A 25839-nucleotide genomic window follows, 5' to 3' on the forward strand; every position below is an offset into this window, starting at 1 on the left:
GGTACAACGAGGACGGACGACCCATCTGCCGCCGCTGCAATCAACCCGGACATATGGCAAGGTACTGTCATTTAAACGGGCACAACCTGGGGTAGAGGGCCAACCCCCAGGCATAAGATCATCAGGCCCATCGAACTGACGTGATAAATACGTAGGGGGACGTCCGGTCTTGCCTGTGGTACTGGATGGCATTCCTATGAGTGCCCTACTAGACACCGGGTCACAGGTGACTACCATCCCGTACGTGCTCTTTAAGTGGTACTGGAATGACTCGGACATAACCCGCTACCCAGATGACGACCTGAGCATTATCGGTAAAGTTGAACTGCCGGCACAAGGACTGATCATTGTGGTACTAATGTAATTGAAAATTGTCTTGCAGAGGTGATTCTTATTTTGCAGCAGGTTGCCAAGAACGCCAGTTCCAGCCAGCAGCGTGTGCTCCAAAAAGAGATCCGGGCACTGATGAAGCGGCAACAAGTGGAACTATCTGGTGGTGAGATAGGTAGCGTGAGAATGTGTGACCCGTTCCCTATTGCCATGCCCCCAAAAAGTGAGATGATGATTTGGTGTCGGGCAGCTATTGGTCTGAGAGGTAGAGACTACCAAGCAATGGTAGAACCCGTCTACTCAGACAGTAGGCCCACCATTTTGACAGCCTGGGGGGTGGTCGATGTACGCCATGGGAGGGTGCCCGTCCACATCATAAATATCGAGGAGAGAGAAGTATACCTGCCCCGGTATGCCACGCTAGCCAAATTGTTCACCATCAACCAGAACTCTGTACAGGCCGTGGAACTCTTGCCTCCATCTCAACCAGAGGAAGGTAACGGCTCTAAGAAACCAATGGAGGACTGGTGTCAGCAACTGCATTTGGGTACTGACTCCACTCCCTCACACCAAAAACAGGGAGTCTACCGGGTGGTTCAAGAGTACGAGAGAGTGTTTAGTAAACACCCGCTAGACTTCTCGCGAGTAAAGGGGGTAGAACATCACATCCCCACGGGAGACCATCCTCCCATAAAGGAGAGATACCGAACCGTACCCCCTGCACACTATCAGCACGCCAAGGGGATGCTAAAAGACTTGAAGGAGGCTGGGGTAATCAGGGACAGCTGTAGCCCCTGGGAAGCTCCACTAGTCTTAGTGAAAAAGAAAGACAACACCATGAGAATGTGTGTAGACTACAGGAAGGTCAACCGTATCACACACAAAGATGCTTACCCGTTACCAAGGATAGCAGTGTCCTTAGCTGCATTAAAATCTGCTAACTTCTTCTCTACTTTGGATCTCACTAGCGGGTACTGGCAGGTTCCTGTAGCAGAGGCGGACCGGGAGAAGACCGCATTCACCACCCCGATGGGACTCAGCGAATTTAACTGTATGCCGTTCGGGCTCTGCAACGCACCAGGAACCTTCCAACGGTTGATGGAATGCTGTCTGGGACACCGGAACTTCGAGACGGTCCTATTATACCTGGACGACGTCATCGTCTATTCCAAGACCTATGAGGACCATCTGGAACACCTGGCAGAAGTGTTTGAAGCCCTGGCAAACTATGGCCTACAGGTAAAACCCTCAAAGTGTCATCTACTGAAGCCAAAGGTACAATACCTGGGACACATGGTGAGTGCTGACGGAGTAGCCCCCGACCCTGACAAGATCACCGTGATTAAGGACTGGCCAAGACCATCCAGCATAAAGGAAGTGCGGCAGTTCCTCGGGTTGGTAGGCTACTACCGAAGATTCATTCCCGGTTTTACCAAGAAGGCAGCTCCTATGCAGGATCTCCTGATAGGCCAGTCCAGGAAGGCCAAAAACCAGAAGCCACCCTTCAAATGGGAAAAGCTGGAAGAGCAGTCCTTCCGCCAGCTGAAGATGGCCCTCACAGGGGATGAAATCCTGGCGTACCCTGATTACAGCCAGCCCTTTATCCTCCACACGGACGCAAGCAACATCGGGCTAGGAGCCGTACTGTCCCAGATCCAGCAGGGGAGAGAACTGGTAATTGCTTACGCCAGCCGAAAACTGCGACCAACGGAAAGAAACCCTGAGAATTACAGCTCGTTCAAGCTAGAGTTCCTGGCAGTGGTGTGGGCAGTAACCAAACATTTCAAGCATTACCTTGCCTCTTCCAGGTTCACCGTGTACACGGACAACAACCCGTTGACACACCTGGACATTGCAAGACTGGGTGCCCTGGAGCAGAGATGGATGGCCCGCCTGTCCAATTATGAGTTCACGATCAAATACCGGGCAGGACGCTCCAATACCAACGCGGACGCCCTATCCAGGATGCCAAACCTACCGGACGAAGGGGAGGATCCACAAGAATTGGAAGAGATCGAACTCCCTGCGTTTCACCGTCATGGGATTACCCAGTATTCCCACCGTGTGAGGGGCCAGCGATCCGCTACGTTCAACCTCTTACCCCACTACAACTGGGCGGAGACGCAAGACAGTGACCCCGCAGTCCGTCTGGTGAAGGAGATGCTGACCCAGGCTGACGCCCGCCTGGACCCAGACACTCCGGAAGAGACCAAGCAACTGTGGACGGAGAAGAGCAGACTGTTTCTCTACAAGGAGAAGTTGTGCCGCAGAATGGTCAATTCCCGGACACATGAACTGATCTGGCAGGTTGTGGTACCGAGACAGGACGCAGCTATGGTGCTGGAGGCGTACCACAATGGGGCAGGGCACTTCGGATGGAAGAAGCTGGAGTTCCTGCTGCGTGAACGGTTCTCCTGGATAGGCATGAGAGGAGCCATTGAGAGGTGGGGTAGAGACTGTGGCCCGTGCAATCTAAGAAGAAGGGACCATGCAAGCCAGAGGACTCCCCTGCAGTCCATCATCACCAGGCAGCCGCTGGAACTGGTCGCTCTGGACCATGTTAAACTGGCTCCAAGCAGAAGCGGGTAATGTCTACGCCCTAACCATCGTGGATCACTACTCCCGGTTCCTGGTGGTGGTCCCTGTCAAAGACCTGACGGCTCAGACAGCAGCTAGAGCCTTCCAGCTGCACTTCTGCCGCCCACACGGGTACCCGGACCAAGTGCTGACGGACCAAGGACCAGCCTTCGAAGCGGAGGTCTTCCAGGAGTTCTGCAATCTGTATGGCTGCAAGAAGATAAGAACAACGCCCTATCACCCCCAAACCAATGGACTCTGCGAGAAGATGAACCAGGTGGTGATAGATCTGCTAAAAACATTGCCCCTGGAAGAACGCAGTCTGTGGCCTGAGAAACTGCCCGATCTGGTGGACCTGTATAACCACATCCCGGTAGGTTCCACCAACTGTACCCCGGCTTACCTAATGCGAGCAAGACCTGGTAAGCTGCCTGTTGACCTGGATATGGGATTCCTGATACCCGAGGACACCTCGCCAGAGGCAGACTGGGATACAGAACGGCAGCAGCAGTACCGGAAAGTACAGGAGAGCGTCGAGCGAAGTCTCTGTCAATCAAGAGAAGGGCAGGAGAGGACTTATAACCAACATGCTCCCGCTGTTCCCATGGTACCTGGAGAGCAGATCTTGAAAAGAAAAAGGCGGCTCCATAAGTTGGACGACCAGTGGGAAAAGGACCCGTACACCGTACTGCCCTCAAGCCACAATAATCCAAAGGTGTACGTCATCAGCAAGGATGGAGGAGAGACCACAGCCACTGTCTCCAGAGACCACCTGAAAAAGTGCCCCGAGAAGTTGCAAAACACGGATGAAGATCAGGAAGACCCTCAACCCGTGGAGGAAAAGGAGGAAATGATCAGCACCGTACTCGGAGATTTTCCCCAGTCCTGGACACAAGTAAACAACGCTATCGTGGTGCCCGTCCTCACCTTTCTCCAGCCAGCCCCTCAAGTGCCTACAGAAGACCAGGTAGAGCTGGAAGAGCAGCCGGCCCAGGAGGCAGAAGAGTCCACACCAGCAGCGCAGGAGGATCAACCCTCTGCTAGTAGTGAGCCTGCCGTGCCCCTAGTGAGCCAAAGAGTGCGCAGACAGCTGCCCAGCTTACCCATAACACCTCCTACACCCTGTAGTGCAGGACCAGTTAGTGAGCTCCGTAGGTCCACTAGAGTCACTAGAGGTCAGATGCCCGCTCGCTGGAAAATCTAAGCTAATGCACTGTAAATTTACCTGTTTCTTGAAAATGTTTATGGTTTTTGTTGTTGCCTGTTATTAATTATGTTTCTCAGTTACCCTGCAGATTTCTTTGGACTAACAGGTTATGGACACTGGATAACCGGAACAATTCTTGTAGATAGTTGCACCTTGGTGCCTCTTGCGAAGACGGCCGCGGAAGAGAAAACCTGTCTGGCGTGGCCTCCTTGCGGTCCAAAGTAGCTAGCTTCAGCCGTGCAGCCACGCCCAAGGCCAACGCAAGGGGTTTGCTTTGGACAGGTCCCCTACCTCGCTTAAAGCTTCACCTTGGGTGACATGGACACCCTCTTGTTTCACAAACTTCACCTTGGGTGATATGGACACCCGGTTGCGGACCCGCCGTGACCTTTAAAGAACTAAAGCTTCTTGTAAATATGTTATTGTGTTATTGTTATACCCTTGTATTTATGTTTCTTTAAAAATGTGTTTAGTCCCGGAGTACTAAAATTTACTAGGGGGGAATGTGGCACCCCAGGGGTCTGGTTGCCACAGTATTAGAAATATTATGTCTGAGAGCAAGTGGGAGGTTTCTCTGGTCAGGAGCCCTAAGCATGCAACACTGCCCGCCCAGACCTGGGAGGGGAGGAATCTGCCCTTATAAACTGGGTCTGGGGATTAGGTAGTGAAGTCCCAGACAGAGACGCAGTCAGAGTCTGGGAGTCAGAGCCTGAAGAGGGAAAGCAAGAACTAGGAGCTCTGTAGGAGCAGGAGTGAGTGCCAGAGGCTGGAAGCTAGAAAGCTCACCTTGGTGAAGACACTAAACCCGGACACGGAGTCCGAGGCTGTGGGGACATCCAGGTCCAGCAGCAGAATCCAACCGGCAGGGGATTCCATGTCCTCTGGCCATAGAAGCCCGGAGGCACGGTCACAAGCAAGGGACCAGCACTGCCATCGTGAAGCGGAGGCTAACGGAAGGCCCCAAGTCACCGGCCATACGGGTGAGCACCACACGGTATACTCTGGGACGTGGGCTACTTCTACCCGCATAGAACAAGGTAGCCAGGAAAGAGTGCAGATAGTCGGGGAGGCCTACAACTCCACCTGGCCAGGGGAGATCCTACTTGCTTACAGACTGACCAGGCCCCTACTGCTAACCAGTACTCCCGGGAGGGTCTGCGTTATTCCATCAGTAAAGACCCTGAACTGCACCACACGTCTCTGTGTTTCATCGCTGCACCAGCACCATCAGTACTGGGGCGCTCACACCATCACTCCCATCATCCACACTAGCTGCCCTGAGGCAATACTTCTCCCGTGGGGAGTCATCCCATACTTGGCTGCGCATACAACATCAGCCTCAGCGGTCTGCAGCGCAGCGGCGGTCCCCACTGACCGCAATCCACGGGTGGCGTAGTCGGACATTTGTTATCACACTCAGACTGCCACTGGTTTGACCGCCCTGGGCACGGACCGGGTCACAGCCACGGAGGACTACAACCCCCAGCGATCCGGCTCCGGGTATCCCCTGCACAGCACAGGCCCAGGGGGCGCGTCACTTACACTCTACAGAAGAGAAGACTTACCCAGTGACTCTGAAGATGAAAAAAACGACTCTGCTGTATAAACTGTGTTCCACTGGAAACTGCTGATCTGTGATGACCCAGGTACTGACCACCACTGTACAACGCACGGTTTCGCAAAATGACATTAGCGAGCTCCCTGATGCAAGTTTTTTTTTTGCCTGGTTTAACGCATGAAGTAGGACATAAGTTTTATGGACCATCCATATTTGGATACACCTAGATATGGTTGGATGGACAGCAATATTGGAGTTCATGTATTGATTAGTTGCAGTGGGCTGATGCGCTATGTATATATATGTTAGTATTTGGTACACATAGCGCATTTGTGCACCTGTACATTAATTTAATGCTAAAGGTATGCGGGCCCTAAGTTATATTAATCTTGAAAACTTGTTTTTGTAAGTATTGTTATATTGATGGAATATCCCTCTGGGTATAGGTGTTAATTCATGGTAAGAAGATGGTAGCGTGAACAAAGCGCAACCATAATTGGGTATTAGATAATAAGCTACAAGTTAATAAAGCGATTTAAACAATTCTGAAAAAGTTTCTAAAGTAAAACGTATCGCTCTAAAAATTGACCAGTTTTACCTTTCATTTTTTCATGTCATCTCCCGTCATTTCAGTACAAATTACGACATGACAGTCTCTTAACGTGTAATTTTTCGGTGTTATTTTTTCTTAAGATTCATACACCTTTCAATTTTAAGACGTTTCAACGCTGATGTACTGAAATCTACCTATATTACCATTTGACAAATGTAACAAGTGAAGATATGCAAATTCTTTGCAGAAAGCTGACATGCTGCCATTCATCAGGCGAGTTCCGGAAGAGAATGATACATTATATAGAGTGTAGAGCAGACAGCCAATACCTGTGTGCCGACTCTGGATTAGAAACTATCCGTAACGTTATAGCTAGGAGGCAAGTTAGTTCTCCCAAATGTAGCCCTGACCACCCGCTACCCGAATGCTGCAGAATACTCACATAATGATTTATTACTGCTGTTCTCCTTTCTCAGCAGCCAGTGATTGCACACTATTTCGGAGTTAATAATGTTTCACCAGTACTTCTGTCTGAGAAACTCCTTATTATGGGAAAGCATAGTGAGCAGGGAAGCCTGACTGCACTGGTATTTTTGCATTTACTTAGTAACTGAATTTATAGACTTTAGTTCAGTTACACGTGTATTAACCATAGTTTTGTATAGAATCTGACACACCTTCAAGGACGGTCCTATTTTTGCCTTCAGATGACGCTGACATGAGCGTATAACACGTCCGAGTGCTATCTGTTGTTTTATTGCATAGCACTCGGGACAATATTATACTATAGGGCAGTGCAGATCAGAAAAAACAATGTCAGAATGCTGAATGTGGCTCTGCAAATCAGATCGTGAGCACCCATACAAGTCTACGGGTGCGTGTGAAACAGTCCGATTACCGCAGACACAGACAATGAAGAAGATGGATAAATTAAGTTCTCCTTCTCCATACCTGTGATATGATTCTCATGCGAGAGAATTGGATCACAGTAAGTGGACACTCGGATCAAACTCTGACAGAGTTTGATCCGAGTGATATTAGCATAATCTGCCCGATTTTCTCGAATGAGAGAATTGACGGCCGTGTGAGTGAGCCCTCAAAGGGTTATTCAGGCTTTTATAATTTAGTGCTGCAGTCTCTTTATTGGTTACATTGGGTTTTACACGCTCTGATACTTGCACAAAACATACTTTTCGAATTACACCTTTGTCCCTTTTTAGTGGAGCACCACGGCCATTTAAACCTTTTATCTGCTGGGATACCAAGAGTCAGTTTTTTTTTTATTTAATATTGATGGCCTATCTAAAAAGGTGCACTTAGGCGATCTGACAAATCAGCCAACAAGCGTATTAACAATTCTGCTGTTATCATCAGTAATTATCAGTTGTTGTAAACCAGCGTCTACCGAATTGTGTGTAGTCGATAAGCATTAGTTAACAGGTCAAAATTGTCCAGCCTAAAAATACCATACAGAATTTGTTATTATGTTAAAAGCCCAGATAACTTCAGAAACCCTCACCAAACTTTAGACTAAATATCTCATACTCATTAGATAGCTGTTGAATAAACGATCATTTGGCTGATAGCCATCTCTTCTGACTCCCTCATATACAGGAACACTTAGCTCGGCTGAGCATTCCTTTGTTCTCTATGTGAGAGCCACTAACAAACTGCACTGATGGCGGCTTATTCTCTAGGAAGAATGAAAGGATTGGCAGGTGAGATTTAACAGGACAGATCCATCTCTCCCCCAACAAATGTAATTGGGAGGCCGCCCATAATACACATTAGACTGTCAGACGATCCCGGCTATATCGGTAAGTTCGGGTGACTTCAGTCTTATGTGTATAGAGGTCTTAACTTTTAAATGGTATTAGGTTAAAAGGAAGGATCTGCTTGCCCTCCTCTTCCCCCAGGAATAATGCCTGATATACCAGCTGTGCCCCATTCATGAATTAAAATGAGCTTCAACACCAGGCCCAATTCGAAGAAGGAAAATGCTACCGATTATCAGATTATTGCGCTCATACCTCATGCCAGCAAAATACTACTGAAGATCCTACAAAGACGGTTACAGCTTTACTTTCACAAATAACTGCCAGAGGAACAAGCGGAATTCAGAAGAGGAACAAGAGATATGATTGCTAGCATTAGATGGATAAAGTAAAAGGGCCAAATAATACAACAAGGAGTTCTATTTTTGCTTCATTGACTACAGAAAAGCCTTCAACTGTGTTGATCACCAGAAACTTTGGAATATCATGGAGCATATGGGTGTGCTGAACCATCTGATCAGCCTCATTAGGAACCTTTACATCGACCAGGAAGCAACAGTCCAAACGGAACACGGCAACACAGAAATGCTTAGGCTATGTGCCCACAATGCAGAAATGCTCAGGATTTTTTCCTGAGCATTTCTGCATCTCCCTGGCAGAAAAAAACGCATGCGGATTGTACATGCGGATTGTATATGCGGATTGTACATGCGGATTGTACATGCGTTTTCCTGCCAGGGACATGCGGATGTGAAGCGTTCTTCACTTGTATTTCTGCATGCGGGTTGACAAGCGATTTCCAAGCGATTTTAGCATCACTTGGAAAGTGCTTGTCAACTTGGTCACACTATATAAATCCATGCAAACAGCATGGATTTATATAGTGTGACCCGAGAGAATGTCAAAAAATAAATATATACTTACCCGCGCTGTCTTGCTTCACTCCGTTCTCCCTTGCCGGCAGCGGTACACTGAAGGACCTGCCGACGTCAGCGTCGCGTGACCCGTCACATGACTATGACGTCAGCGCAGGTCCTTCAGTACATCGCGAACTGCCGGTATGCGAGGAGGAGCGCATCGGGGGCCGCCAGAAGGTAAGTATATATTTATTTTTTATTTTATTCTTTTTTTTAACAGTTTTCTATGGTACCCGGGTCCGGAGGAGAGTCTCTTCTTCTCTAGACCTGGGTACCATCCGCACATTAGAACGCATGGAATGCGCATCTACATATACAGTGATGCGTAATCCATGCGATCTAATGCAAGTCAATGGCGGCGAAAACGCAGCGCTTCCGCCAAATCATTGGCAGTGCTGCGTTTTTTTCCGCAATCATAATCCGCAGCGGAAATTTCCGCAGCATGTGCACAGCACATGCGGATCATTGGGGAACATGGCAGGCCTTCTACCAAGCGTTTTTTAAGGGTCTCTGCAGCGTTTTTGCCGCTGCGGAAACGCTTAAAAAACACATCATGGGCACACAGCCTTAAAGTAAAGCGATGAATCAGACAAGGCTGCATCTTGTCACCATTTTTATTCAATTTATATGCAGAAGTTATTTTCAGGAAAACTAGACTTGCAAAAAAAGAAGGAATCAAAATTGCTAGACAAGTCATCAACAATGCTAAATAAGCGAATGATACAACATTGATAACAACAAGCGTAGATGGAACGAAGGACTTATTACGGAGTGTGAAGATTGAAAGCTCGAACATATGACTGCTACTCAACACAAAGAAGACAAAGATATTGACAACTGCCAGTTATGACAGGGACACATTTGAGATGGATGACGATGAACTGGAAGTTGTAAAGGACTTCAGCCCACTCAGATCAATGACCACTCAAGGTGTAGTGATGACCCCGGAAGTCAATAGGAGAATAGCTATGGGTAAATCAACAATGAAGTCACTGGACAAGGTCCTCAAATAAGGAACATTTCCCTGGCAATAAAGACACAGCTCATACATAGTTTGGTCTTTTCTGTTGTAACATACGGATGTGAAACCTGGAAGATGAAGAAACAAGACAGAAGAAGAATTGACACTTTCGAAATGTGGTGCTGGAGAAGGATGTTATCAATACCATGGATGGCAAGAAGAAGAAATAAATCAGTTTCGGGACAAATGAAGCCAGACATGTCACTTGAAGCAAGGATCACCAAGCTATGACTTGCCTACTTTGGACACATCATACAAAGACAGCAATCACTGGAGAAGGACATCATGGCTGGAAGAATAGAAGGAACAAGGCGAAGAGGAAGACCAGCAACCCAATGGCTTGATACATTCAAGATAACAGCAGAGAAGACCCTGGTGGACCTATCTAGGCTTGTACATGATTGATTCTCCTACAGATTCTTCATGCGTCAAGTCGCTAAGGCTTGAGATCAAGCCGAGGTCATTAAAATATAATAAATCAATACTGGACACAGCCCATGGACAAGTTTGGCATTGTTTCTGCCCGCAAAAGGAATGTATTCTTTTTAATAATTTCTCACAACCTATTTATTTTGGCTTGCCAGTGGCCCACAGACTATGAGTTGTAACAAAAAAAAAAGGAATTGTTGCAGGTTAACTAGGCTGCTGAGAGGCTACTGGGAATTCGATTCTCATGACTTTCCTGTCTAAGCATCAACTCCACTTGAAAGTAAAATAAGAGAATCACATATAAAGCAGCTCAACAATATTCAGTTTAAGCTTCCATACCTGCAGACAGGTCACATATTATTTTCAATACCTTCTTGACAGATCTGACAATGCTGTAAATCTATGTTTCTTAACTTGTGCAATGATATGCATATACAAGTATACTGAATGTGTACACATGATGGTAGAAAGTGCAGTGTGGCTATTATATTTCGAAAATTAAAAGCAAATATTTGGTCCACAGGAAAATTGAGGGCAGAGACTGTCACATTAAAGATACTCTTCAGTAACCTTGTCACTTTTCCCATTCTCTGAATATGGCAGGACTTCTATTGAACCATGGTGCCCATAGGGATTGGACTGTCAAAGCTTAAACATGCGCTATGAACAAGTAGCACTAAGATCTGTAATACAAAAGTAAAATTTTTTTTTTTCAGTTGTTGACCTGGCTTGGTCTTCAAAACGTGGTTTTGCTAGAGGTAGCTATTGCCATGGGCGTAACTTGAAGCTTATGGGCCCTATTGCAAATTTTACAACAAGGCCTCCACTACCACTGGTCCTTAATAGTATTATTATTCTCATATGAGCCAAAAGGTTCTTTTGGGCCTCCCTAGGCTCAAGGGCGCAAGTGCGACTGCACCCCCTACACCTATTAAGGCTATAGTAAATGATCACAAATTATTCATATAGCTTTAAAGGCACTAAGTTCAGTTGGATACTCAGTGTCAGTGAGAATTTTTACTTAGTCCGGGGAGATCCTTTTGATATTTTTTTTCTACTACCTTATGCACTCAAAGTTTGGGTCCGATTCATCGAAGCTTTGAAAAGTTGCAATTTTTTGCGCAACGTGGAATTGCGCAAAAATGTTGTGATTTTTGGCGGTTTCATAGCAGTTTGAAGCAGCTACGCCAAAAGGGGCGGAGATAGGGAGGAGCCAGGGTTACATGGGATGTGGCTTCACCCTCCCTTCAAATTATTTAAAAATGGTGGCGTTTCATGCTCATTGACTAGAGTAGCATTTCTGGCGAGGCGCATGCCACTGATTAGATGTACTGAATTCATTTAGTGGCCTGCGTCTTTTTATAAATTCAGTACATCGTTCTCCAGAAAGTCCTTCAGTAAGACTGGTATGCACAATGCCAATCATGATAAATCAGCCCCTTTATCTTTAAGTATACATAATAAATGTTGTTATTTCACCCTTTGCATTGCATTGACATCCACAGCATAAACGGTCATGCTGCAGATTGCAAGTCAGTAGAGGTGGATAATGCATGATGCAGGTATTCTCTGCAGTGTGTATGAGGTTTCTTAACATCTCATGTAAACTGCTGCTACTGTAACGCATCTCATCTGGAGAATCCAGAATCAAAGTCTGCTGCATATGCACCAATGTGCACACACATTCCCTAAATCACAAAGTTTAGGCTGAACATATATTGCAACATTTTCAGCACTTCGTGAATTCCAAACAGTCTTAAAGCCTACATTATGTGTGCTTATGGAATATCTACACCGCCAGGCAACATAATTGTCATTTGAAGCTGAGACAAAATGACTGCAATCTCCTGTCTGCATCTTTAAAATGACTTTCGATCCCAATGACTATATAAATCAGTTTCCTAACACACCTAAAGGGAATCTGTCACCAGATTTTTGGTACCTAATCTGCTCTCAGGTTTTTGTTGCCCCATCTGAGAGCAGCATGATGTAGGGAAAGAGACCCTGATTCCAGTGATGTCACTTAATGGGCTGTTTGCTACAGTTTTGATAAAATCCTTGTTTTATCTGCTGAAAATCTAGCAGTTGTCTGAATAACCCCGTAACCCCGCCCACACCACTGATTGGCTGCTTTCTGTGTTCACAAAGCATAGGCAGAAAGCTGTCAATCAGTCATGTGGGCGTGGCTGGACTACATGGCAGCCAGTTTACTAGTCCTCTAGTGATAATCTCCTGCTGATAAAACAGTCATTTTATAAAAATGACACTAAGCAGCCCAATAAGTAACACAATATTGGAATCAGGGTCTCTGTCTCTACCTCATGCTGCTCTCAGATAGGGTAACAAAAACCTGGTGACAGATTATCTTTAAAGATAGTCATATACATCAGAAAAACATTTGTTTGAATCTGTTAATTTAAGTGAGATCAGCCAACTAATTGTGTATTAGAGTCGCTTGAAACTCCGCTGACTGCAGATATGGGGAAAAGAAAGATTAGGCATGATGAGTCTTAATATGTTTCATCCTTGATTCCGACAGTAGATGTGTCATTGCAGATATCAGTAGGACAGGAAGCTTACGATGGGGTCAAACAGCTTTATTAAGAGTATTACCACCTTAACTGTGGTGGCCACAAATAAAAATAGAAAAAAAGGCTGCCAGAAAGAATAGGTAAGGCACCTTCATCAATGAAGCCAGCTGCAGTTAAGGGCTAAGCTTATAGCGACTTAGGACCAGAGAATTTCAGAAAAATTCAACCCAAAGTTAATTCACAGTGAATCAATCCGCTCATCTCTAAACTTTACCTAATTTTTTTCCAATTATCTGGGTAGCTTTAAATTAGAGGGTGTGTACACAGATAATTGGAAAAATTTAGGTAAAGTTTAGAGATGAGCGGATTGATTCACTGTGAATTGACTTTGGGTTGAATTTTTCTGAAATTCTCTGGTCCCGGCAAATTTGGACAAATTGCAATTCTATTTGTGAGGATTGCAAAAAAAATGCCTAATGCTATTTCACACACTGCTGAAGATTGCAGCAACCAAGTCAAAAGAGTGAGCTCATGATGTCAGGTGTGGCCAAGCGGGCTTACCGATAATGCATTGCATCTATGGCATCATATGGTCTAGCATAGCCAATTAGGGGGGACAATCACCGGAATTGTAAAAGATGAGGGCAGGGAACGCAGCCTATGGATAGGAGGTCAACACGCATAGCTCATTTCACATAGGGATAGAAAAAAGCCTAAATCTAATTGCAGTGCGCTACTGCAGTGCTGAAGCACATAGAAAATGGGAGTCGCGGTCTCAGTCGGTGAATAATATAAAAATTCAAGCGATAAGGAGGTGTTGAACCTGCAGAGTCAGTGTAACTATGAATTGATTGATCCGTGATATACTATAGTATATATAACAACATCATTTTTTTTATTCTGCTCACTAATAGCAAGGAGGGCAGCTTAATACCCCTCTGTCATAATTTTGTGTTTGCATTAAAGAGTTCAAAAGGACTTCATTACAGTACTACAAGACCCCAGAGTGTTATACACGTATATTCCTGGCAAATAGAGGCTTTGCGGTATTTAGAGTTGCCGCAAATCAAATTTTGGGGAACAATTTGTCAAATCTGTCAAAATTGAATTTTAAAAGATCTACTCATCTCTAATAATCTACATAGAGCTGAGGGTTCAATTCTTTAGTAAAGTTTTATCTGTAAATTTTGCTTAAATGGAATCTGTCAGCAGGTTTTTGCTACCTCATCTGAAAGCAACATAATGTAGGAAAAGAGACCCTGATTCCAGCAACTTGGTGCAGCAGTCGTGACACAATCAAAGTTTTTAGATGTAGCACAGCTTAGAAAGCTAACCCGGTCTACACCACAGCTCTCTGTGTACATTGTCTATTGACAGTGAGCTGCTTATCAGAGGGTTGGTCGTGATCAGACCAGGGCTCACATGCACTGCAGTCCTGGGAGTGATAATGTCCTGGTGATAAAACCTTCATTGTGTGAAAGCAACAGCACTTAGCTTAATAAGTGACACATTGCTGAATTCAGTGTTTTAACCCCAACAGTATGCTCCGTCCTCCAATTGCATAGTAAAAACTGCTGACAGATTCCCTTTAAAAGGGGTTGTAAAGTCACTAAACATAAAAAAACTGATTGCTTTAAAAAAAATATAATAATAATCATATTCTCCATACCGCTCTACTTTTCTGTTTCCAATCTGATCCTGCTCAGGTCCCTGCTAGTGTCTATACTTTCTGTTCGGTTGAGTCAGTATTTTGGTCATATGTCTGCCTGGATGGAACAAGAAGTACAAACACCAGCAGGGGGACCTGGACCGCATTGGACAGGAGCAAGGGGAGATTAGTAAAGTGGGTGTTATTAGGAATGCTTTAAAATAATATACTAACTGTTAAAAATAAAATCCCTAACAACCCTTTTAATATCAATATTTCCCGAGTCTTCCGAATATTGTGCCATGTAAGTCAGTCTTTTGTTTGTGGCACGTTTGATCATTTCACTGTATTCAGATGTATTGGACCAATATTGATCCAATTTTAATTCTGATATTTTTTTCCATTTTCAGGACCTAACTGCTTTGCAGGCACCACTATCATCCCAGCAGGGATTGAAGTCAAAGTGGATGATTGTAACATTTGTCACTGCCACAACGGAGACTGGTGGAAACCAGCACAGTGTTCAAAAAGAGAGTGCCATGGGAAGCAAACCCTATAGACATGCGGCGCCTATACCAGATATGTGAGGGGCTGCCTCTACATCCAAGCTCATGGACTAGATAGACTCTTAAGACTTCAGACATATTGGACAAGAGCAGTACAGAGGATACAGGCACAACAATGGACACTTCTTAAGTAAAGGTGTTACATTGTGCTGGATCCAGCTGGACTATGTACACAGCAATGAACTTCACACACAGATCTGCATCACGTAATGTCCTCCTCTGGGGGCGGCTTCAATTTTATGACAAGGTTTAACTAAACAGAACGCGGAGACTTTCTAGCGTGACACTGTGAGGAAACGCTGGTTCCATTTCATCAATTCCTAACCGCTTCACCTGACAATCTTTTCTTTCTTTGTAGTCTCCTGTTATTTCCTGCCATATTTTGCAAACCTTGAATTTGTGTGCTCCAATGAAATTCGCAATCTACACTAGTCCGTAGCCACAGTAAAGGCTAACTTAAAGAGAAGCCATCATCAGAAAATCACCTATTGTTTGAATAAGGCTTATGTGTTACCTGTATTTCCTTGGCAATGTATGTTTTTCATATCATAATGTGTATTTATAAACTAAAACAAAATGAGCAATCTTGCAAATTTCACAATGGTCAGTGGGGCTTTTTTAGTCTCATACTTCCTATCCTTTCAGGAAGAGTTTTCATAAAGGCTCCATGTCATCAGAGGCAGGAATACAATGACAGGTAGCACCTCTATATACAGCTGATAACAGAGGATCCACCAATCACAATAGCCGATGTCACAACTGACCCTGCTTCCTTTTCCTTCACAATTACTTTTGCACAGGCTCACTAGATACTTCAATATAAAAGATAGAGTCAATTCAGTTCATTGTGGCTATGTACAATGGGGAAAATAAGTATTTGATACACTGACAATTTTACAAGTTTCCCCACCTACAAAGAATAGAGAGGTCTGTAATTTTATAGTAGGTACACTTCAACTGTGAGAGACAGAATCTTAAAAAAATCCAGAAAATCACATTGTATGATTTTTACATAATTAATTTGCATTTTATTGCATGAAATAAGTATTTGATACAATAGAAAAACAGAGCTTAATATTTGGTACCGAAACCTTTGTTTGCAATTACAGAGGTCAGATGTTCCCTATAGCTCTTGACCAGGTTTGCACACACAGCAACAGGGATTTTGGCCCACTCCTCCATTCAGATCTTCTCCAGATCTTTCAGGTTTCAGGGCTGTCGCTGAGTAACATTGAGTTTCAGCTCCCTCCAAAGATTTTCTATTGAGTTCAGGTCTGGAGAATGGCTAGGCCACTCCAGGACCCTGAAATACTTCTTACGGGTTTACTCCTTAGTAGCTCTGGCTGTGTGTTTTGGGTCATTGTCAGGCTGGAAGACCCAGCCACAACCCATCTTCAATGCTCTTACTGAGGGAAGGAGGTTGTTGGCCAAAATATCGACATACATCCTCCCTTCAATATGGTGCAGTCATCCTGTCCCCTTTGCAGAAAGGCACCCCCAAAGTATGTTTCTCCCACCATGCTTCACTGTTGGGATGGTGTTCTTTTGGTTGTACTCATCCTTCTTCTTCCTCCAAACATGGCGAGTGGATTTGATACCAAAAAGTTCTATTTTAGTCTCATCTGACCACATGACCTTCTCCCACGCCTCCTCTGGATCATCCAGATGGTCATTGGTGAACTTCAAACAGGCCTGGACTTGTGCTGGAATGAGCAGGTGGACCTTGATGGTGTAGTGTGTTAGTATTGGTAATATTTGAGACTGTGGTCCCAGCTTTCTTCAGGTCATTGACCAGATCCTCTCGTGTAGTTCTTGGCTCATTTCTGATTTTTCTCAGAATCATCCTTACCCCACAAGGCGAGATCTTGCATGGAGCCCCAGACTGTGGAAGATTGACAGTTATCTTGTGTTTCTTCCCTTTCTAATAATTGTGCCAACAGTTGTTGCCTTCTCACCAAGCTGCTTGCCTATTATCCTTTAGTCCATCCCAGCCTTGTGCAGGTATACAATTTTGTCCCTGGTGTCCTTAAACAGCTCTTTGGTCTTGGCCATGATGGAGAGGTTGGAGTGTGATTGTGTGGACAGGTGTCTTTTATACAGGTAACGAGTTCAAACAGGTGCAATTAATACAAGCAATGAGTGCAGAGTAGGAGGGCTTCTTAAAGAAAAACTAACAGGTCTGTCAAAGCCAGAATTCTTGCTGGTTGGTAGGTGATCAAATACTTATTTCATGCAAGAAAATGCAATTTAATTATTTAAAAACCATACAATGTAATTTTCTGTTTTTTTTTTTTTAGATTCTGTCTCTCATATATGAAGTCTACCTACAATAAAAATTACAGTCCTCTCCATTGTTTGTACGTGGGAAAACTTGCAAAATCGTCAGCGTATCAAATACTTATTTTCCCCACTGTACATGTGTTGTTTCCTGAAACAACGGGGCGTTAGACTCTAAACAAGCCCCAGTGCCCAGTGTGAACAGTGTGAAAATTGTTAGATTTCTATTTTTTAATACAGATTGTTACATGTAAAAAATAAATAACTAAAACCATAGCCAGAAATATTTAAAAAACATTTAACACAAAAAAAATCTAATTAAAACAATAGGTCATTTTCTGATGATAGCTTACCTTTAAAACAAATACAATCAATGCCAAAATATGATGAAAATGAGAAAACATAATATAGTATGGTTCCCAAGTTAACCAAAGTCTGCTCAGTCGATGAAAACAAGTAGTTTTGATTATTTGGAGTACAGAGAGGATACATTCACATTAAAAATGAGGTAGAGGTATCATTAAATAAATAAATAACTTTGGTAAATTCTAGAGACACCATAGATAGATTTTATTAGGTAGGTGCCATTAGATATCAGCAGTTATTTGCAATACAAGACCCAGAATAAGATAAAAGAAGAATAAATATTTAATCATATATAATAGGTACTAATTCACAAATACTGTATCAGAACATTTCAGAATTTTCTGGATGCAGTGAATGACAGGGAGAAAATAATTTTGCTTAATTTATATGCAACGTCGAGCACAAGTTATACATTCTAAATAAACATGATTATTTGTTTGGTTAGCTACATATTTGCCTACATCGCAGGACGTCATCGACAAGGCTTTGGTGAGGTCAGGTTGTTGTGACATTCATTTGAACAGATACTGTTTTCCCAGAATGACGATGTGTTCGACTTCTGTTTGGGGACTGACCCTGTCATTGAAGAATTAGGCAACAGTTGTCATCCATGCTTTGAGTTAGCCACTAGATATATCCAACCTTTAGGTTCATGTGGGATTATCAATGAGCAGAACAATATTAATATTCAAGTAAATCAGATTCCACAGACCCCACAAACTCACCTATTATTTAGAGAAATATCATTGGCCCCGTGTGCATTAGATTTTATATATTTTCCTTCAAAAAACGTTTCTCTGATCACAGCATCATTTATCTATCATGACATTTTGCTGACTTTAGCTGATTTTGAAAATGTAACTAAACTTTTTTTTTTATTTAAATATCTTCTAGGCATTTCAAAGTTATGTTTTTTTTTAATATACTTCATTATCTTATTTGGCTTCCTTCCCTCTCAAACACAATGTTACAGGGCTGTTTCAATTCCCAGTTCATGAGCCTTTAGAAGCTTCTTTCAACTGCTGCTCATCAAGATCCATACACTACATTCAAACAGCCTGTGTATGAGACGTACTTAGACAGGGGGGGCCCTCATATTTTAAAGGGAATCTGACAGCAGCCTTTTGCTATGTAATCTGAAAACAGTATAATGTAGTGACAGAAACCCTGATTACAGAGATGTGTCACTTATTGGGCTATGTTTTTCTGTTTCAATATAACCACTGTTTTATCAGCAGGAGATTACCACTAGAAGACTATGTGTTTTGTTCCTCCTGGTCCAACCAGCTGTAATTTGGGTCTCTGACCGTACATCATGCTGTTCAGATTACTTAGCAAAACTCTGCTAACAGATTTCCTTTAATTGTCTTAATATATTTTAATGATCTTACTGGGCAGCAATTAAAAGGGGCTTCTAAAAGAGCATGTTCTGGGCATTGAAACAGTACTGCTACATAGTGTTTGGTAGAGAAGAAAATATAAAACTAAGCTAATGAGGTAAAATTGTGCATTGGAAAAATTAATACCATTTCAATACTTGGAGGATAATTACATGAAAAAACAAGTTTAGATTCTCTTTAATGTTTCTCATATATCCAAGGTGTATTCACAACACATCCATTCATTCCAATGTTTTTGCAACTATATAATATTCCCCAAGTTATATGTAAAAAATGTCAACAGCAGTGAAGTCTACTTATAACTTTCTTCAAGACTCCTTCTAAACACAAACAATTCAAGTTAGTGTTTTATTGGAATCAATTTACTTTTTTACACTTTTTGAAGCTTTGTGATCTAAGAGTTGCATGTCCTCCATCAATTTGTTGCCGCATTCGCCATTATTATTAGATAATGTTCTGAATATCTTCTATTCTTTAGTAGCTTAGAAAAGCAGAACCGAAACAGCGGGGCATTCATGATGAGGCATATTATCTCGCTTGATATTCACTGTAAGTGGTCACTTTATTATTATATGATCAATCATTCTTAGAGATCAGATTTATCTGACTGATTACCAAAAGTGGCATTATCTTATTAATGAAAATATTCTACCAAGTATTGTTACTAGAGATGAGCGAATTTATTCTAGTGGAATTGAATTCTCTCAAATTGTACAAAAATTTGTATTTTCCAGACAACAGATTTTCTGAAATTTGCTTCTCTCAAATTTAGCAAAATATCAATCAGTTGGAAGCCATTTTGCTAAACCATAGATGGCCAATGAAAGGTTAAAAAAATAATAATAATACTCACCTCACCGCTCATTTGTCCCATAGCCCTTGCCACCCGCTGTACGGTCAATGCATCTCTTCTTTTCGTCTTCCTGTCACACAAACCTTCTTCAGTCTGCCTTACTCTATGCCTGGGCTTCCGGACGACTAGGCCTTTGCAATCCCTGCATGCCGCACTATCGCACTGCGGGACATGACGTCCTGATGCGTGTCTCCCAAGGTACTCAGGTCATACAGGAGCGTCCGAGGCCTAGTTGGCCGGAAGCCATGCCCAGAGTGAAGCAGGCTAAAGAAGATGCGTGCAACACGGGAAGGCAAAAAGAAGATGCATGTAGGATCTTTTGGTGAGCTGTGGGTGGCGGGAAGGTTTTTTTTTTCTCTTTTACATCCTGTGTTTAAAAGGAAGACCCAGAGCATAATGCAGAACATTCAATGGGCATTTTATATGAATATTTCCCTGAAAAATTTTTCATTATTTGGTGACATCTAATCTCTGCAGACTTGACCATCTCCAAGTCTTTCCCCTTGTTCTTCTAAAATGGCTGATAATCATGGTCATATCAATATTCTGTGGTTCCCTGGGCACATGTGTCTGAGGACATCCTACTGGAAAGGGATGACCAGTTTACATTGTATATTAACATTATGCACACAACACGCTTTTTCATTGTTGACTGAAGAAATCTCAGGTATGAGAGGAACATCTGAACAAATCAATATAAACCTTGTCCCCTACAGCCTATACACCCCTGTATAAGAATTGGGGAAAAAAATAGCAAAATACAATGTAGCCAACTTACTGGTTATTCCCCTTGGTCAATAATGACCTGATACATAAATCTAATTTTCATGCAGACCGTCTTTAGTAGACATACAGATTTCAGGTCATGTGATATCCACGCTTGACACATACAGGGATTGACAGTATAGTGATGGCATAAAATGACAACATTTTCATAGTAGTGGTCATACAGTATATTAAAACACATACAGCTTTGCTATCAATATGTTGGTGCCAGTCACATAGTATTATCTATGTAGTACTGTCAGCCAAATATTAATGTCTATAGTTGTGCCTATAAAGAAGTGCTAGCTATATGTCAGCAGCCAAACAGCAGTGCCAAACATAGTAGTGCCCAAACTGACGTGCCAAACTGATGGCAGTGCCAAATAGTCTTAACCATGTAGAAGTGCCTAAATAGTGGTCATACACATAAAGCAGTATCTATGTAGCACTTCAGCCAAATACTACTTTGCATGTGGTTATTCCACGCGTCCTCATTTTATCACAAATCTTACATGGCAGTGACTTCTGCCCCTTAAGCATTTTGGGCAAATTATTCCTAGCAAATTCCAATATTCGGAAAACTCTAGAAGTATCACCCTCCTTCCACCACACCCCGGCCGGCATTACTGAATCAAGTGACCAAAAGCATAAAAATAAGAAAGGGTCAAATAATATCAAAGCAGCCTGAAATACGTTTTCTAAAGGTATTGAATTTTTTTTTTTACATATATACCGTATTTGTGTGCATTCATAAGACTTAGAGAATAAAGCTGATTAAGAATAAAAGGCTTCAAAATCCTACTATACTTAGAGAAATGGGTGAGAAAAAGATTAAATACCTTGATAAGTCACTTTTTGATGTTTAGAGGAAAGTATTTGATAAGTTTAAAAGGGTAAAGTACTATGTTATGAAGAATTTAGCTATATTACGGGGTAGTACCAGCCAAATGGAAAGCTTGATATTAATAGCTATATATGGTAGTTCTGCGTTAACCTCCAACTATATAGTCTAGTGTTATCTTAATTTGTCACTTTGCAAGTGAAGCCTACATGGATGTAAATTTAAGCTCCTGAGCCCCCATACGGATTCTGTAATAGGACCCCTACCTACCAAGTGCCATTTATTATACTGGGGTGAATTATATGGCAAAGTGGAATTTATATATCTTACATCAGCAGAGCCTGGGTGCACCCCCAATAGCCAAGCCTTGGGAAGGCTTAAAAAATTAGCACCCCGGTATAGTTAAACTTTGGGATGGCTACAAAATGAAGGAACCTGTACTACCACTATGTAATGTACAAAACTGCCATTTGTTGTATGTTGTGAAAGTGGTTTTTTTTATGTTTCTTTTATCTATTTGTTTTATTCCATGTTGGAAAATCCTTTTTTTGGGGGGTGGAAGGTTTGCAAAAATATTCTGATCCCAGGGTATAAAGGTGCTCTTACCCCAGTAATCGGCTATTTGTGTGTGTGGTGGAATGGAGGTGGGAACCAGAAGCAATCATTTCATTTCCGCCAGCATCACCACGGGGACAATGAATCATTTCACAGTTCCTGGTCATCAATGGGATGACCTTGGACTACATAGTTCTGCTGGCTCCTTCACAGACACTCCTTGTAGCTGATCTCCACTCCTGAATGGGGACCTTTACTATATTAACTCAGATTTCCTGAGAGTATTTGAAAATGGCATTGCTAGTCCAGGCAATCCTACCATAAGACTTAGAACTTGTAAGACTGCCATTTTCCCCTTAAACAAAAATAGGGTGGAATAGAACTGCTGGGCTGTTTTTGCAAGAAAACCTTAGATACAGCCTTTCTTACAAGTCATTTTTGGCTATAAGTAGTAGTGCACATGCGTGACCACACTCTGTTCTAACAGTGGAAACAAACCCCCACTCTGGTGAGTGGTGGCAGTCCCAGTAATCATAGAAATATGACCTATCCTGTGGATAGTTGATAAATATTGCTCATAGTCCAACCACCTTAAAGGGGTAGTCCGGCCTTGGGGTACAAATCTGAAGTCACTCTATATGACTGCAGACATGTTAATCCTCACAAATGTGCACTGCATGCTGTGAGGATCCTCTGATGCCAGTGATGAAGCAGCGTGCTGTCATGTGACCACAAGTATGCAATTTTCATACTTCCGGCCACATTCCGACTAGATGTGTCCCTTCAGTAGGCTGTACATGTCTAGTTGGCACGTGACCGCATGTATGCAAATTACATACTTGTGATCATACGCCCTCCGCCACTGGAGGTTTTACAAGTCTGCAGTCTCATAGAGTAACTGCAGCTCTGTACCCGAAGGCCAGACAACCCTTTAAACACATGCCCTTCCTTCAGGGCTGCCTATTTACTCAGCTCTATTTGGTCAGAAGGTAAATTCGGCCATACAACTATTTCCTATATAAAGAGAAATAAATATTTGTTTAGTGGTATAATTATGATTAATGAATATGCAGATAATTACCCGGAACACATGCATTCAATATAGGCAAATAATTACCAGTACTTTTTGTTTAGTTTTCAGTGATGATTTCCCAGCCTATATTTATAGCCGTAATCCATAAACTGATACAGATTATAATCACTTCCAGTTACAATCAAACATATTCAATCCCCAGTGCAAATTCGGTTTATTAACAAAATCTACAAACTTTGTGCTGTTTACAATAAACCAATTAAACAAGAACAATGTAAGTAGCTCAACAGAAGTAATTTAACAAGTGGTTTCTCCAAATTCAACACACAATGCCACTTTTACTGACTACTACAGTCTTAGAATTATTTAACCCTTTCACGACTAGTGTCTTTAGCCCCTTTGGCTGTTATGACCTGCAGCAAACATGATACATAGCCACTCACCAGCTTCAAGAGTCGTTCCTGAGAAATCTTAGCCCATTCCTCATGGTCAATGGCCTCCAGTTGACGACTATTCTTGGGTTTGTTGCTGTAACCACCTTCTTCAAATACAATAAAAAAATGTTCTATAAAGTTCAAGTCAGGCAACTGTAATGGTCACTCCAGAATCTTCCAGGACTTCTTCTGAAACCTAGTCTTGGTGGTCTTTGGGATATGCTTGGGATCATTGTTCTCACTTAAGGTCTCTTGATGCTAAATATTTAGTTTCTTTACAGAAGGTATGAAATCTTCTCCCTGGATTTCCTGATACTTTATTGAATCTATCTTGCTCCTCACACGCTTCAGGTTTCCCATGGCAGAGGAAGGAAAGCAGCCCCAGAGTATCATCGAGCCACCGTCATGCTTCACAGCGGGTTCTTTTCAGCATATATTTCATGCTTCCTCCTCCAGACATACCGCTGCTCCATAGGCTCAAAAAGTTTCAGTTTTGTTTCATTGCTCCACAGAACAGAATCCCAAATGTTTACTTAAGTAAAATAAGTGGCTTACTTATTTGGGTTTTGAGCATATTGGAGACTACTTTTCTACTTCTTTTGGGTCAGTAGAGGTGTATGTCTTGGAGTGCAGGCATGGAGACCCTTAGCGTTTAGTAAGCGCCTTACTGTACAAGCTGAATAGTCTGTCCTTGCTGCCACCAAATCTTGCCGCAGTCATTCAAGGGTTTTTGTCCTACTCTGGACATGGCAGAAAGAGGAAGCTGTCACTAGCTGCCACCAGCTTCCTGTTATTTTTGCCAGTGTTACTTTAACTTGCAAACTATGCTATTACCTGTATCTTTAGGAAACTTCAAATCCCTTTGTATTTTTTTATGTCCTTTTCCTTGTTCCTTATGCAAAGCAATCACCTTTTAACTTTTTTGGACCATTCTCTTGACAATGCAAGAAGGTTTGAAACCTAGAGACCATTGGCCATGAGGAATATGCTAAGATTCCTAAGGAACGCTGGCTGAAGCTGGTATATGCATCATGTTTGCAGCAGGTCATAACAGCCAATAGGGGTCTAAGTACTAAAGACGCTTGCCATGAAGGGGTTAAATAATTCTGAAACTGCAGTGTCCGTAGAAGTGGTATTTTGTGTTGAATTTGAAGAAATCACTTGTTATATTAGTTGCATTGAGCTACAAAAGTTGTTCTTGTTTAATTGGTTTTATTGGAAACAACAAAGTTTTTTAAATTCTGCTAATAAATCTAATTTACGACAGGGGTTAAATCATTCAATTTCAACTGTATGTATTTGATGTTCTCAGTGAATACAACTGCCTGTTATTGTATTTTTTATTATTTCGTTATGTATTTTTCCATTCTCCTATTTGTCTTTCTTTCGCTTTGTATGTAACAGAAATACCCGGCATAAACCTCATAAACAGGGGAATCAACTTTCCAGTGTTAATGGGCTGCAACAAGAGCATGCCTATGAACACTCATGTAAAGCCGCCTTGTTAAACTGAAATCTCCCATATGAAAAATATTTGATGCATTAAAAAATATATTAAAATATTTTGTTAAATATAAAAGTGTCCTATATAAAAATATTAATTTTCTTCTGATGAACTCATAAAAACCAATGTCAATTTGTTTTTTTTTGTGTTATTTTGCAACACAATCTATTGATAGGTTGTTATGGGCAAATGCATTTCATGGGTATACTACATTATGTACAAAAGATGCTTTCAGGATGATACTGGTCAAACATGCAGCAGTTTTGGAGGTCTTGGTAGAATGCCCGAGCATCCCAGGAGGCCAGTGTAACTATGCTCTCCAGATTAAACTACTGTCTTAAAGGGAATCTGTCATTAGGTTTTTGCTATCACATCTGAGAGCAGCATGATGTAGGGACAGAGACCCTAATGCCAGTGATGTGTCACTTACTGGGTTGCTTGCTGTCAATCTGATAAAATCCCTGTTTTATCTCCTGCAGATCTAGCAGTTCTCTGAATGCTGAGCTCTGTATAACCCCACCCATACCACTGATTGGCAGCTTTCTGCCTATGTACAGTGTACACAGAAATCTACCATTCAGTGATGGAGGTGGGATTATACAGAGCTCATAAATATGGAGGACTATCTGGCAGCAGGCTACTAGTCTGCTAATCTGCTGATAAAACAGTTGTTTTATCAAAACTACAGCAAGCAGCCCA

The 25839-nt window shown here is 42.5% G+C and overlaps 1 protein-coding gene across 2 annotated transcripts in view; it reads left to right on the top strand.

Annotated features, from left to right (window-relative positions):
• VWC2L (von Willebrand factor C domain containing 2 like) overlaps nt 1-25839 on the top strand; it is a 322838-nt gene that overhangs the window by 222546 nt on the left and 74453 nt on the right. Inside the window, exon 4 of one of the 2 annotated variants that reach the window (XM_073646628.1) lies at nt 14957-25227. The exons of the other annotated variant lie outside the window; for it this stretch is intronic. Within the exon in view, the coding sequence (XP_073502729.1) occupies nt 14957-15105 (149 nt within the window). The 3' untranslated portion in view covers nt 15106-25227. Of the gene's footprint in view, nt 1-14956; nt 25228-25839 lie in introns of those variants that run through there. 2 annotated transcript variants of the gene reach the window in all.

The sequence above is a fragment of the Phyllobates terribilis genome, unplaced genomic scaffold, assembly GCF_046119375.1.
Source record: "Phyllobates terribilis strain yellow unplaced genomic scaffold, ASM4611937v1 Scaffold_9__5_contigs__length_417890890, whole genome shotgun sequence".
Classification (NCBI taxonomy): domain Eukaryota; kingdom Metazoa; phylum Chordata; class Amphibia; order Anura; family Dendrobatidae; genus Phyllobates; species Phyllobates terribilis.